The 16,153-nt window shown below is 35.3% G+C and overlaps 1 protein-coding gene and 1 long non-coding RNA gene across 7 annotated transcripts; both read left to right on the top strand.

The window, feature by feature from the left end:
- Positions 1-259: 259 nt before the first annotated feature.
- Positions 260-4,588, top strand: LOC113310558. 6 transcript variants are annotated; one of them, XR_003341211.1, is made up of 14 exons: positions 260-508; positions 895-1,140; positions 1,323-1,463; positions 1,754-1,829; positions 1,914-1,970; positions 2,254-2,440; positions 2,546-2,612; positions 2,697-2,762; positions 2,844-2,911; positions 3,000-3,068; positions 3,348-3,501; positions 3,595-3,642; positions 3,735-3,919; positions 4,222-4,588. It is a non-coding gene; the product is annotated as an uncharacterized LOC113310558 (long non-coding RNA). The 6 variants fall into 6 exon arrangements; XR_003341209.1 differs by lacking the exon at positions 3,735-3,919 and adding an exon at positions 1,605-1,669; XR_003341214.1 differs by lacking the exon at positions 3,735-3,919 and having other exon boundaries at positions 1,926-1,970.
- A 3,353-nt stretch (positions 4,589-7,941) lies between these two features.
- LOC113307888 (F-box/WD-40 repeat-containing protein At3g52030-like) lies at positions 7,942-9,981 on the top strand. Its single transcript, XM_026556357.1, has one exon. It carries the CDS (start codon positions 8,345-8,347, stop codon positions 9,689-9,691), a length of 1,347 nt encoding a protein of 448 aa, XP_026412142.1. The 5' UTR covers positions 7,942-8,344; the 3' UTR covers positions 9,692-9,981.
- Positions 9,982-16,153: the final 6,172 nt, after the last annotated feature.

Here is a 16,153-nt window from a genome sequence, read left to right as displayed (position 1 = left end):
AAACTCGCGAAATAACTTCATGCCGAAAATGTCGTTGACCAAATTCTAAACGTCATTGTGTTGGTAGTTTTGTTGACTTAGACAATGATGTTTCTTCTGCTTCGCTGACTAAAGTCAAGTTGTCGGTGTGTAAAAAGTTCTGTTGACTTGGACAACGACATGCGAATAATTTCGTTTCATTGGTGAGATATTCCACCTTGTATGGTCGGTATTTAATCTAAAAATAGGATCGCTTGAACCTATCAAAGCATAGAGAGAAAAACATTATCTCTTTCTCTCTTTCTCCGCCTCTCTTTTTCCTTCTCCCTCATATTTTCTCTCCTTACTGGAACTCTGGAAAATCCCCTGAACCTATCAAAAATAAACCCTAAAACCTGCGATAAATCAATAACCTTATCTCACATCTGCAAACCCATTTTTCAGAAATCAAAACCATCTTTGAATGACCTGATTTCGCGAACCCAGTAGATTCAAGTAGAAACCCTAGAAAGTTGAGGACAAGAATCAGGTAAACTCAAATGAAATTTTGCTAAATAAACCCTAATTTAATTTTTGGAGACAGATTTACAATTTTCTTTTGCCTTAATTTTTTTTTTTGAATGCAGTGACCTTAGTTTTCGTGATCGACTTTCTCGTTGTTTCTTGTGATTTATTTATCCTTAATCTCCCTCTTTGGTACTCTTTCAATTTGTTTTTCTTGGTCAGATGGTTAGTTGCAGCTTTTGTTTCTCTAATTTGGGTTTTCTTTCACTTTTTTTTATGAACAAATTTTATTTTGCTCGATAGGATTTTGTTTACAGATTTTTTCTTGTCTATTGTGTATTATCTTTATATAGATTTCCTTACTTTTTTGCCTTTTATGGATAACTAGATTTGGATTTGGCGGTGATGCAGGTAGAAATTGGTAGAGCTTTATGGGTATGTCATGGTGGATGGAAATTTTGTTGTAGAGATTGGCTTCAGATGTTGGTGGTTGATGGTATTTTTCTTGTAATTGTTGGTGGTGGTAGTTTGATGGTGAAACTGGTGGTTCTGTAGCTGTTGGTGTTATGGGTGGCTGTAAGTGTTTCTCATGGTAGCTTTGGTGATAGTGACTGCTGGACTTTCTCTTATTGGTGGTGAACCATTGCTCTACTAGAGGTAATCGCGGTTGGGTTACATAGGATTGATTTGAAGCTGATGTGCTTTGTTGAATGTTCTGCAGTGTGTCCATGGCATTCTGCTTTGGTTGTTCACATGTAAATGCTTGGTAGATAAGGATCACAACTACTTAATTAACTTCTCATTCAACAATTGCTGAGTTTGGAATTTTTTGTTCGCAGAAACTCATGTAAATTCTTTTACAAATGATGGAATCAGAAAGTCTTCTACCAATGGTGGAGTTCAGAAAGCTCGAGGCTGTAACGTCGAGAATCGAAAAATGATTAGACAAACAGCACTTTTGTGTTGCTACTGCTGTTGAGGTAATTTGTATAATCATTAATTAGAAGGGTATTTTGATGTTTAATAAGATCTCAGGTATATAAAAGGGAAATTTGATGTTCGATAAAAGGTTTTTGATCCTTAATTAGTCTTTGATTAGACTTTGTAAAGTATTTCTACAGTATATTGCAGGAGTTGCAATAACTAGTCTTATTGGAGTCTCATGTCTGGTTCCGACAAGGCAAATGTAATTTTTTGTTTTGAATGTCAACTTAAAACAAAGCGCAGATAGTCATTTGTTGCTAATTTATTGTTTTCCTTGTGTTCACAGGAAAGTATGGTTGAGGTCGGTGAGGATCTGTTATGTGAAAGACTGATGTGAATGATAATTACATGAGAAGTGGGATGTAAGTCTCTACTCTACATTCATTGCTTTGTGTGATTATATCATGTCTAGCACTACTTTGAGTTCTAATTTTCTATCATGGCAGGACTCGCTCCAGAAGGCTCACAATTCGATGCTCAAATTTATGATTCCACGCTGAAACGTTAGTTTTTCATTCCTTATGTCTGCTTTGCAGTTTTGTTCCCCTGTGTTTTTGTAATACTGAGAAGTTACAAACATTATGTTGTGCGCACCATTTATCATATAACGTGAACCGTAATATCAATTCCATAATGAGTCTTCGAATATGACTAGTTTACGTCCAGAGCCTTGTGTTAAAGAGTTAGTGATATCTTTATCTTATGTCAATACCCAAGAGTTTATAATCCAAAAGTTTTTTTAATCCTACGTCTTTTTATTTATTATTTTCTCGTTAAATGTATCAGGTACTTCACAGCTGGAGGCTATTAGTGCAAGGCAGTTCATCTTATCGCACTCGGGAAGCTCATGAGCATTGCTCAAGTGATGAAATCAGAATTTGCTGACAAGGATTACTCACTTCCTGGCATTAGAGGAGTTGGGACCGGCTGGGATGCTGCTGAATTCATTCTTATTGGAGCAAATATAGTTCTGGTTTGAAGCATAATTTGAAGCATAATTAGAATTTTTCTTGGCATGTCCAGGTTTGAGCGGTTTGACTAAGCACTCTTGTACATTTTCTTGGATGTAAATTGATAGGATGGTGGTTCACTAAATGGGGAAGGGACTATGGTGCCAAAGCTGAATGTAATACATGACTGAAAAGGTTTTTACTATTTCCTTCCATTGTTTCTGGTTTATTGAATAGTTTGGTTAGGAATCTAATAACTAGTTTGTGATTTTGGTGCAGGTACAGTTCATGGGTCTTTAGCATATGCTGGAAAAGTTAAGAGGATCAACGTTGGTCAAATTCTCGGTATTGCTCTTTTATTTCTTTTGTTTCTCTGATATAGCTTTTTAGTGGAAACTTTTCCTTACATTTACATCGTTTTACCAGTGAAACACCTCGATATGGAAAGGGAAGCGAGACACCAATGCATCCTTCACGAACTCCACTGCATCAAGGTTCACTCATTTCAATGACTGGTGCTCTTTCTTAGTCTAGAAAGTCAGCCTGAAAATATTAGAATTAAATATCTTATATTGTTTTCAGCAACACCGATACACAATGGTATGCGAGCACATACGCGAAAATCCTTATGCTCCCATGAGTCTTGCAAGGGTATATCTTTAATATGATTGTTCTTTTAAGGCCTTTTAATTGGTTAAGTAGTTTAGTTTGCAATATGATGATTGTGTATATCTAATGCCTAGTACAATTGTTATTGCCTGTGTAAATTTAAGCTTGTTTTTTAGGGGTTAGTAGATAGAGACTGATGCTGACACTAGGTAATTGTGTGTTTTAGAATACTAATATCTTCATATTTGAATATCTGTGATCCAAGTTAGTTGTAGTAACATTAACTCATGACTAAGACATTTCTATGATGGTTGTTTCCAGTTGTTGTTGTATCACCTTAGCTCATAAGATTCAACTGGCTGTTATCTTTATTGATGACATTGATAGCTTTTTGGGGTATCATCGTGCAACGAACTGCGAAGCTTTGACAAACATGAAAAAAGAGTTCCATGGCTTGCAACTCTAAAAGTTACAGGTGCCTTCGGTTTTCAAACATAGTCATGTGTTACTTTTATGAATGAATCCAATAATTGAATCCCAAGTTTTGACACTCAGAACTGCATTATAGGTATTTCTGGATATTGTGGAACTGTGAATCTTCTTATGCCCTCAAAAGGTAGGTAATGTTCTGCTCTGCTGTTATTTATTGTCTAAGAAGCTATCAGTTCTTATTCTCTGATTCCTGAATAAATTTGTCATTACGGACAGTGTTTTGCGTTGTGATGGGACTGGTAAAATTCTTATGAAATGATCTCTCTGGTATGCCTGACATGAACTTAGGCCTGAATGATAAAACTGGACTTGAAAAAGAATCGTAGCTTAATTTCTTGCCTACCAAAAGGTCCTCCTGAGGGTCATCATCTCTTGCAAGCAGTTAAATGCATTTTCCTTAGGTCATGTTTTCGCAACTATTCAATCTTTTATAGACTTTTTTATCTGATGCATGCGAATTATTGCTTATGGTTGCTGCCGCATTATTGTTACTGTGTACCTCATCATGCCTATGGTTTTCACCGCCTATACATATGGTTTATTTGTTCATCTCCATATTGATGTTAGGAATGAAGTCACTATGTAAATGTTGTTGCTGCTGTTGTCTTGATGATGGGTATATTAGACCACCTCCGTGTATATTGTGTTTGAAGTCATGTAAACCTAGCATATAAGGTCTGACATACTCTTCTTCTGAATGTAGTTTGATACCTTCATGGATGTCGGCACTCTGTTCCCGATGGTGGTAAGATCGTTGCTCCTGCTGGATGTAGAAATGGTTGAAAGAGTTGTGCGTCTACAGTCCTGCTCTCACGCAAGCTAGTGCCAAGATCCTAATGACTGAAATTCTTGTTGAAATTCTCAGGACTTGTATCACTTAAGAAACCTTAATAATTAGAAGTTTTTTTTTAATGATTTTGGACTAAATTTATGAGTATAGTTCAATGTAATCGAGATGTCATTTGGTATTAGACGCATCAGGTTCCATATAGAACTTGAATTTGAGAACTTGAGTAATTGTCATTTGAATTTGAATTGTGATTTGAATTGTCATTTACATTTCATTTGAATTTGAATTGTCATTTAAATTTCAGTTTAATTTGAGTTTCATTTTAGTACAATTTGAATTTGAATCAGATTTATTTCAGCCCAGTAAGAATAACTGGAGTCAGCTAGCCAGATGTAATTTTTTTTATTAAAAAAAATCAAATCTACGACGATACCCAGGTGTCGTGCGTAGCGGCACTCAGAAAGCATCGTAATTCAGGGGCACTCAGAAAGTGTCGTTTCAGAAAAAGACACTGAGAATCTACGACACTTTCAATAGCACTCCGAAAGTGCTGTTTAACTCGTTAAAACGACACTACCTGACTATCATAAATCGGCTGTTTTCCACTACTGAATCGGTTTATATGTGCAACTATAAAGTCCGATTAAGGACTTGACGAAAAAATTTCAAAGTTTACAATCGGTTCATGTCTCGTATCATGTAATCCGATTTTTGTTCACATTTGTCCTGGAACTTTTTTTCTCCAAAATCGGATTACGTATACACGTAAATAAACCGATTGTCAATTTCGTGTATTCTACGTGATTATTTAAGTGAAGGAATCGGCATATGCACATCATAAACATACACCGATTTTGGTCACGTACCCATCACGCCAAAAATTTACTACAATCGGATTATATGGTGATGAACAACAACCGATTATGATACCCAATTTGGGGATTTTACCAAGAATCAGTTTATGTGATAGTATCGAATAAACCGATTATAGAAGAAAAAAAATCTATTTTTTTTTTCCGTATTGGCGATCGAGACGTGCAAAACCCTAGAGTCTTCATATGCACTATAAAGTTTAAGCACAAGAACAATATCGTTAGGAAGAAGAAGGTTTTATTTTTGCTAAGAAAAATCTGAAAATGAAGACGTGCAAAAAAATATGAAAATGAAGACGTGCAAAAAAATCTGATACACCCACTTCTTCATCACTACTAGAGTCTTCATATGCACTTTAAAGTTTCATTTTTGCTAAGAAAATCACAAACCCTAGTTTTTTCTTTTTTACCTCTACTTCTTCTTTCCATCCAAACCTTAAAAAAGAAAATGAATTTCTACTCTAATCCTAACACTATAATAAAACTCAAACACTTATTAATTTAACAAATATTAACTTAATTAATCATCACTAATTTAATAAAGGCATATTAGGCATTTACATAAATAGTGGATAAGGGGTTTCTAAAAATTACTTGTTATTGACCCTATTTTGTCATGTATCTATAGGCCCCAATTAAGTGGCATATGCCCCAATTTAGCCGGGAAAAACAATTACAATAAATAACAGCTGCACCTAAATGAATATTTCAAATAGCATCACCCCATTAACCTTATAAATTTTGTATATGGGTGTACCAACCAATTGATTTTTACACTTGATACTATTAGAGTTATTTAGTTTCCGCCAATATCTCATGCACTGTTGCATCGTGTTCATCGGTAAAAACATATCTGAAGTCTCCGAGAGAATGCAATTTTGTTGAAGATGAATTTTGATTTCCTCCTTCCCAAATTCGTATTTGTATTAAATTTTATGCTATTACACTTGTAAAAGAATAGAGAAAGTTGACACATTTAACATAAGAGAGACAGAGCATGCCTTGAATTTATATTTTTCATAAGAGACATGACTTAACTACAAAATACACAAAATTGGTTAAAAAGACTAAAATCAATAATTTCTAGGTGGGAAGGACATTTAGATTTTGATAATGTTTAAATGGAAAAAAATGTAAAAATAGGCAGGATGTAAACAGTTTCATCTTACTCATTTTCAAACACTTTTTTTTTATTTTTAATTTACATCAGGATGTATCAAGTTTCATCCTTGCTATTTTTTAAGTTTAAGTCAGGATGAATCCAGTTTCATCCTTTGCTATTTTTTGGTGTCCATTTCACCCATACTAATTTTTACCCGTCCATTTGAACCATGCTTTAAAAATATTTGGACAAATGACCCATTTTCCGTACAAAATACATGTTTTCGTTAGGCCTGTCAATGGATACCGATTTTCCGACATCCGATACCAATAATCCGTAATCCGTTACTGCTGCCATCCGACATAGCGGTAAACGGATATCCGATACCGATAAGCTAACAGATAATCTCCTCTTAACGTAACGGTAGTGGAATTGTGTATTTCCGTTAGGTTAAGTTCCGATATCCAATAGCATATAAGCCAATGTTCCGTTATACCTTTATCCAAATACATATCTTAAGCAGACTGGTGGTGTTTCGTTAGAAAAAGGGGATCTGAGCATCGTTTCAAATGTGTTTGAGCAGCTGCTTATCAATCTGATATGTAGACTCCATGAATGGATACTGATGAATGGAGTTTAATGGTAATGGAAGTGGTTAACAGAAGCACCTCTTATTAAACTCCTCCTTATCTCTTAACTGTTTGAATTCAAGTGTCTCTTCTAAAATCAGCGACATCAACAGCAGGTGTTATTGGATTAAGGTAACGAGTGTTTTTGATAGATGAAATTATAACAGTCAGTGATGAATTTTTACCTAGATTTGGTGTTAGTTAATGGCGGTCGTATGAATCTCCATAAATTGATGATTGTTGTGTTACAGAAGCATTCCGACAATTATCTTATTTGATCCACTTTCCACCAAATTTTATCATGATTTGAATTTGCGCCTCTCGTCCTTGTTTGGGATTAATCTTAGTCGAGCCGAATATTGAGTTAAGGTTTGTTTGCTGGTTGACTTTTGCCTTTGGAAAATTAACGGATGGTAAAGAAAAATTATCCGATATCCCGTTAAGTCCAACGTAACGGTAATGAAACTGAATTTCATATTTCCGTCGGAACTTAACGGATAACGGATATCCGTTAATTTTAATGACAACGACAGTGACAGAGCCAATATCCGTTTTGTTAAGTACCGTTGACAACCCTAATTTTCGTACACTCATTTTAAATTACACATAATCAACTGAGTCATGAATGTTTTTATGGGTGTGATCCTTAACCGAACACACCCATATAATCCTTACAAGCTGCAACTTATTTTTGACATATCGTAATTTTTGATGAGACATTGTGCCAACGTGGCTGCCAATGGGATACCAAATTACAGCGGATGGTACCAAACCCCATATAAAACAGAAAAAATAATATTTTATCTTATATGAAATTCTATATCCTTCTAATAACATGTTACCCTTTTAACAATTTTATCGTGCCAATACTTAAAAGGCAGAAGAAATAGCCTCGTTGGAAGCAGCAAGGTGTCCCCGAAGTAAACAGTTTCCACGTAGAAAAGTCAATCTCATGGTCAATTGAAATTCGGAATTCCCTAAAAATTCTAAATAGGACTGCCTAAACGATAGCGGCCTCTATAAATAAATTTCACCTAGAAAAATCAGACTGCAGCCCTTAGAGCCAGTCGCTGGGAGCAATGACCAAACCCTGTGAGTTTCAATCGAGAAAACCCCAGAGAGTTCAGTGAGATTTTTTCAGTAAGATTTGAGACATCTCATCGATTTAATTGTCAGATTCGGAAGATTTTTTTCAATTTCGTAGAGGTATTGGTTCAATTTCCTTTGAAAATCAAGAAATTAGAAGGTTCTTGTGCTTCCATCATTGGGAAATTATTTCAGGTATGGGTTTTCTTGTCTCTAAGATTGTTGGGAATTAGATTTAGGGGAAGCTGGTAATTCTGTTGGTTATGCTTAGAGATATTATTAAATCTAGGTTTGTTTTTTTTTTTTGATTTTGGGGTTTATTGGGTTTTTCAATTGAAATTATAGCAATGGAATTGGCAAATCATAAGAGGAAGAAAATTAGGGCAAATTTATCACCACCATTCTCGTCAAGACCGCCTACTAGAACTATCATCAATCATTATTTTACTTCGGATATTGTCTGTCATATTTTATCATATCTTGACCAATTTGATCTGATTCGATGCTCTATCGTTTGTAAATCATTGCATGATACCATACATTCATCTCATTTACTGACTCTACAATATTGGAAGCGCAAAGTAGATGCTTTAGGGCTTTCTAGTGTTGTTGGCACTGTTTCAGAATCAACAGTGAATAAGTATTTAGAAGAAATTGCAATGAAGCAGCACCAATTGTGCTTACAGAATGAATCTGTTGTGGTTAATCAATGGAATGGATGTCACTCTGCTGGGATTGATCAATGTCGGATGAAGATGGGTTTGGTTCTAACAGGTTTAGAGGATAAGGTTATGCGCATATGGTCTTTGGATAGTTTCAAGTGTTTGGAAGAGTACTCGGTACCGAAATTGGAGTTAGCTGATTTTGATTTTGATGAGAGCAAGATTGTTGGTCTTGTTGGAACTCGTATATGCGTTTGGAGGAGGCATAGTGGGAAAAGAAGTATGAGTCAGGAACACGCTGGCGTAACAAGGGGTTTTTGTATGCGCTATATAGATCCCGAGGCAGTTGTTGGATGTGGAGACGGGACGGCTCGTGTGTTTGATATGTATAGCAGGAACTGTTCTCGCATTATTAAGATGCATAATGGACCAATTACATGTATGGCATTAACTGATGATCAGCTGGTTGTAAGTGGCTCCTCCCTTGGCAGTATCAGAGTAGCAGATTTGTCATCAGATCAAGTTGCGGGGACCTTGAAGTCTGCTGGTCCTGCAGGGATAAAGAGCTTGTGTTATAACCCAGGTTCATATTCAGTGTTTGCTGGATCAACTTCAGGACATGCATATTGTTGGGATTTGAGAACCATGAAACCTCTATGGGAGAAGAAAATCAGTCCAAATGTCATCTATTCTATTCAGCACCTGCAGAACGACACTTCGTCACTAGTTGTTGGGGGAATAGATGGTGTGTTGCGCATTCTAGATCAGGGTACAGGTGAAATTAGTTCGAGCTATGTGATGGACAAAAAAGGTATGTTCATGGGGAGAGCATCTTCCTCATCCAGTTCCTCCAATAACAGAGGTGCTTTTATTGAAAAGATGGTAGCTAGAAAGTTGTCGGGAGATGTTACTACTGATATTGATAGAATACCAAAAGATTTACGACCTCCCATTACATGTTTAGCTGTTGGGATGAAGAAAGTTGTTACGACACACAACAACAAGTTCATTCGGTTATGGAGATTCCAGTAGTCTGGTGTTGTAACGCTGTTTTCTACTATGGATTGTGCTTCATCAAAGAAAAAAAGAAGAAAGAATCTGCCGCAATATTTGTGCAGCCCTTTCTTCACTTACAGATTAGCATTTTTCTGCTAATTTTTAATGTCTTCCTGAGAATGTTTGGATGTTTCATGCCTGTTCTTGTTTATTTTATGGTTTGTTAGTAGAAGCTACAACTGCATCTACAAGATAGCAGATAGAGTTCAATTGTATTTTTTTTCTTCCGAAAATGAAATAGAGTTCAGATTTGGTTCTTTCCATAAGTAAAGTTGCTAATATAGATTATGAATAAGATATTACATAATTTTATGTCGGAGAGATGGCAAAATATGTGGATTACTTACTGGAGGGAAGAACATTAGTAATCTGAACATTACTGGAGGGAAGAACATTATGGCAAAATAAGAGTTACATAATCTTATAACTGATATGTAAGATTTTGCAAAATCCAACGATCGATAAGAATTTGGTGTTGTGGTGAACAGAAAATAGTTTTCTATTGTTATTTTGATTTAAATTATAGAAAACATTATGGACGTTTTTATAAGAGTTGCTTTTGTTTAATGTAAAATCAAGGACCATCTAAATTCTATCTGCTTCTGTTGTTTTGGTCTTGAAATTTGAACTAGTATTCCAAATTCCAATCCCATGAGAAGGTAACTACTACAACTGAACTAATATTATTTTTCAAGCTCACAAATATTATCAGATTTTAAATGTAAGAACTTTAGGTCTCGGCGAATACATGAACTTAGTTTTCTCTAATGTCTTATAAACTTGATGGATGTGGTACATCGGAAACACTAGAAAGACATTGATTTTTTTTTTCCTGCTTTAGATAATTCTTGTTTAGTAGGCTTTATTAGTTCGGGTAATGAGTATGCTGAGAAAGGTTTTGATCACCAATTTCAAACAAATGATGCATGAGATCTAGGGTAGTACAATTTGTACGAGTAATACTCCCACTTTTAGGACACAAAAAAGAGTTGAAACTAAATTAGCGTGACTGGGCCGTGGAGACTGATACTTCTGGCCTCTCGCACACAAATGGAAACCTGTTTTGAGGCATACACAATTTTTTTGAGGCATATTCATTCATTATACTATGTAGGATGGGTTTATAAGAGGTGTCTAAAGGTAGTGCAATTATCCATATATCCTTAAACAATTTAATTTAAATTACTAGAGTGTCCTTATCCTCAAAAAGCTGAAATAAAAAATCAAAATAAACTTTAAACTTAAATATCTTGGACTCCAATTGAATCAAGAAATTGATCAAGCAAAGCAAACACGAATCGAAGTGAGCGATGTTGGAGTGCGAAATCCAAATCTCAATTGCTCTTAGATGTATCTTAGAATGTATATGTAACAAACCCATCTTGCTTTTGATTGATTTTATTTTGTTTGATCGATAGAATATGATTTCAAAGATGAAATTCGGGTTTTCAGAAGATCAGTTCGGCTGATCTTGGAGTATCAATTTTGAGCCGAACATAGTGTACGATTTAGAGAAACACTATGTTCGGCTAATGCGACTTTGCTAGATTTTATTCGAATTAGCCGAACCTAAATTCGTCAATTACAAAGTGAAGTTCGGCTGATAACTTTTCAGCCGAACCTCAGTTTTTTGAAAATATACCTAGGTTCGGCTGATAACGACTGTTCATCTGGTCGGTAGATCTGGGTTTTAAAAATTCAATTTTTTGACAGATTCAACTTATAAAAAGAAACTAACCCTCGTATATAATCTACATCTGATTTGAATCACACATTTTGGTCACTTCTAATCACTAAAATCTCAAAATTCAAAATCCAAGTTTTTTTCACTTCTTCTTCTTCTTCCTCTCAAAAACCCCAACTCTCTCACATAAATTTGATTTTCTACTAATTCACCACTAATAATTTAATTTTTAGTCAATCCTTAAAATTCCTAGCTAATCAAATCGAATCATAATCATTAATACTAATTATGTAAGGATAGTTATGCCATTATCAAAAAGGGTAGATAAGGGATTATGTTGTATTTTATTTAGTATGCCTCAAAAAAATTCAGTATGCCTCAAAATAGGTTTCCAGGAATGGCAAGTGCATGTTGGTTCTTGCCTTCTTGGACTCCGAAGAACGTGAACTTCAAAGAAAAAGCCCATGCTTGTTTAAGCTGTTAAATTTCTACCCGGGACATGTCCTACTTCCGGCTGAATTGAGGGCACAAAGGTGTCAACCTCACTGGACATGTCTTTTATGGACCGAGTCTCTCGGTGTTTTGATTGTTCAAGTGCTCTGAACTTGAATTAATGCACAGAGGTGGTCTTGTCTCTTCCAGGAAGGTTCGTGTCGCATGCAACCCCTTACTAATCACGTGCTATTCGTGTCCATTCCAAGACGAGCCATTTCCAAGGGACTGTGGACCCTCTAGCCATTCGAGAATGCCTTCCTAATAAGAGGTAGTCAAACAACATTTTTATGGACTTTCATAAATTTTTTAATTGAGTGATTCCCAGAGATTCTCTAAAATTCTAGAGATTTCTAGTGATTTTCTGAGAGAATTTTAGAGAGTCTTTGTGACTTGTAGAGACAAAAAATGAGATTTGTAGGGACAAAAAAATGAGGCTTGTAGAAAGTTTATGTGATTCGTAGGGACAAAATTGTATAATATTCCCTGATTAATTCCAAACATTACCAATTTTTTTATTATTCATGTTATAATAATAATAAAAGTACCATGACCACCTAATGAAATATGTGTCCATTGCGAAAATATATCTCACTGTTGTCATATGCCTAAATTTTCATTCACTTTATTCAACTCGTCCCACATTTTATTTTTTATGCTATCTCACCCCTGATTTTCTATGCGGAATTTTCCAACAACTTAAAATCGGAAAAAAAAAAACTCATAACTTCTAAAACTTATATTTTAAAATCGATATATATCACAAAAACTCACATAGCCGATTTTAAAATATATATTCTCCAATTTAAAAAATCACTTTATTCCACATTTTGTCTTGAGTATCCCTTTCCAAGTGGCCCTTAAGTGTATTACTGCACAAGGAGAAAAAAAAATGGTTCACTCCCAAAATCAAAGAATCTCCAAATTTTCAAGTCTCCCGAAATATCACCTCTTGAGAAGAGATTTCTACCATGTCTATTTTCAAGAAAAAGTCTCTCCAAATCTCTGATAACAACAAATCAATGACTTTCAATTCTCCTTTGAATAACAAGAGTGTTGGAGTGACTCTTATGAAATCCTAATCCAATAACATGGAGTTTCAGAGAATTTAAATGACTTGAAAAAAGTCTCTAACCAGTAACAAGAGACATTAAGAGACTCTCCAAAAGTCTTTATGGACTAACAGTAGATTTGCGAACTCCCCAGAAATCATTCAAAATCTCAATTGACTAATCCCCTGTAAGTCTATTTTTGTCGGGCATCGAGCAATATTTTCGGTATGGATTGTACGTGGTCCTTTAAGTCTTGCCTGCTCTTTGCTTGGTCATACATGAAAACTCTGTAATGTAGGTTTTGCTTATTTTACCTCAACAAAACATTGTTGTTCTTCACTCAAATCAATTTTGAACGTAGAGCGAGACGATTATTCATTACTTGATTAGAATATGGTATTTGCAGAATTATATTTTGTTTTACATTTTTTTTTGATTAAATCCGTGGTTAATCCGCATCCGGCCCGTATCACCCATTGATCCGCGGATGTCAAATCCGCCGGTGATTGAATCGGAAATGGTTGGATTTTCCAAATCCGCAATTTTGACGGATTGGACACCCCTAATCCGCATCCGTTCGTCCATTGCACACCCCTAAGGCTAAAGATCAAAAAAATTATGTATTTATTGTCAGGCCCAAAGAGTTTTTGGGTTTCAGTGACACCCATAATATATGAAATTTTGAAAAATGTCTACATAACGGTTTATGCCCTAATTTTTCCGGGGTATAACTGGCAAACAAACGAGAATATAACATATCTAAAAAATCGCGCCTGGAATCTTACAATTTTATATCGTTGGAAAGCTTTTAAAGAGAGATACACAACGAGTACAAACATCAATATCAAAATTTTGTTTTTCACGAAAAAATCGGAGGTGATCATCATTGCAAAATTTTCAAAAACTTGATACATAACCGTTATGCAACCACCAGAAAACATGCATAACACATTATGCATACACAAAAAAATGATGCATAAAACATTATGCAACCATATTTTGATTCATGCATTCACACTGATATATGTACGCCTACAAAAATAACATCACAAAAAACAAAAGACGCATAACGAGTTGTGCAATAATTTTCTCGACTACATAACAAATTATGGACCCATTGTTTTGGACAAATTTCAGTGCTTACAAAAAAAAATTGATTCATAATGCGTTATCCAGCCATATTTTTTTGATGCATATCAAATTATGCATCAATTTTGTTTTTTTAGTGCTTACAAAAAGGCGGTTGCATAATGCTTTATGCATCCATTTTCACGACCACATAACATATTATGCAGATGTTACTGTTGGTGCATGATAAATTATGCAGTTTTTGTTTTTGTTGGTTTCAATTTTCAATAATAACAAAAAAGTTGATGCATCACATGTTATGCAACCGTTTTTGTGGACTACATAACAAGTTATGCAACAACTTTTGTAGATGCATAACATGTTATGTATCCATTTTCATATCTACATAATAAATTAGTCAACCATTATGGGAAATACCAACACCAATACATCCGTATCTTCCCAACCAACAACGCCAACTCCTCAAATTCATCTTATCCAACCATTATCCTTCATCCGTAGCTTCCCAATCCACTACTACCAGTTTTATAAATCCATACCATCCGAATCCACCACTCCACCTGCAAACACCCATTGCAAACCAACATGCCAGAACGATGGTTGCACACCATCATGGTCCTTTACAGCTTCAGTTCATTTCAACCCTCTATGAACAAACCCATTGCAAACCAACAACAACAACACCATTCGTAATTCACTTCACTGCTTCATTCATCAATCAATTTGTTCACATCTCAACCATGACAAAAACGACAATTCCAAATACATAATCTCATGCCCACTGAACTCAGCTGTACCTACTTCAACTCCTGGAATTCCAACTAGTTATGTCTTCTCAACACTCTTGAATTCCAATTAGTTATCTCTTATCTACAACAACCAAACAATCCTACACATACATCTAAATCCTTCATTGCACCTTATTCTCTATTCCAACCTATTCAAGTAAACCAATAACTCATACTAGCTTTCACCTACTTCAATTCAAAAGAAGCTACCACCTGAACATCGTATCACCACGTGTACAACATACCAACACCAGAACCTCAACCAACAACTTCAGTCCACTATCTTCTTGTTGTTCAGTCTCAGTCGATAAGAACACAATCGAACCCATAATTCATAATCCATTGAACATTAAATCTTCCCTAAATTCTTCAATCTATCTCCATGTTCAACAGCAACACCAGCACAACTCAGTTCAGAAACCCAACAAACTCGATCAACAGCAACACCTGTACACCAACAATCAAACTCACTGTATCACCATGTTTATTTTTCAATTCAATTTCTTCGCCAATTCGTACATGTAATTACTCAATTTCATCAAAGATCCGATCAAATATTCATCCCCTGAATTCTTATTGGTCAAACCCTAATCCTGTCCGTCGACTTAAACCAATTTCTTAACTCGAATTTCTTGATAACATCAACCCAAATTTCAGTTTAATACAAACCCTAAATCATCTGTCATTCCTCAGATATCGGCAACAAAAGTTCTTCTCGACGTCAAACTGAAGCTTCTTCTGCAAATCGAACCCAACACAGATGTGATCCATCTCGACTCTTCAATTCAGTCAAACCGTAACTCAAACCTTCCCAAATCACCATCAAGACCTTCTCTGGTTTCATCAGTTTCTCTAAATCTTCATTTCTGTGAGTGACGATAGCCGCCATGCCTCTCCCTCTCTCCAAATTTCCGATTCCAATTCAAGTTAAAACCTAAAAATAATAATTCCAAATCTATCTAAACTAAACGAAAAACAGAAAATTTGATAAGATTCAAGAGTCGAAATTGAACAACTTGAAAGGAAACTGAATTACTCTTTTGAAAGAAAATCAAAAGAGTGTTCTTCTTCTCATCTCGCATCTCCGTCTGGTTTTCCAAATATCTCATCCCTCTCAGCGAAGGAAAGGAAAATCACGATAAACTTAATTTTAAGAAATATGGGTCTGATGATAATTTTGCTGAAAAAATGGATGTGCGCGTCACTTTTTCTGGGAGTGGGTTTCTCAGTGAAAAAAATCTGAAAGATGAGTTCGTCGGTAGTTTTCACATCCCTACTTTTAAATTGGGTGAAATTTTACCATTAATCTTGTACTCCAAAGAATGAAAACTCA

Source organism: Papaver somniferum, chromosome 9, assembly GCF_003573695.1.
Source record: "Papaver somniferum cultivar HN1 chromosome 9, ASM357369v1, whole genome shotgun sequence".
In the NCBI taxonomy this organism is placed as follows: Eukaryota; Viridiplantae; Streptophyta; class Magnoliopsida; order Ranunculales; family Papaveraceae; genus Papaver; species Papaver somniferum.
This window is presented reverse-complemented; position numbering and strand designations above follow the sequence as displayed.

Excerpts from the sequence above, each read along its gene's own strand:
- LOC113307888 (XM_026556357.1), top strand. The coding sequence starts at position 8,345 with ATGGAATTGGCAAATCATAAGAGGAAGAAAATTAGGGCAAATTTATCA.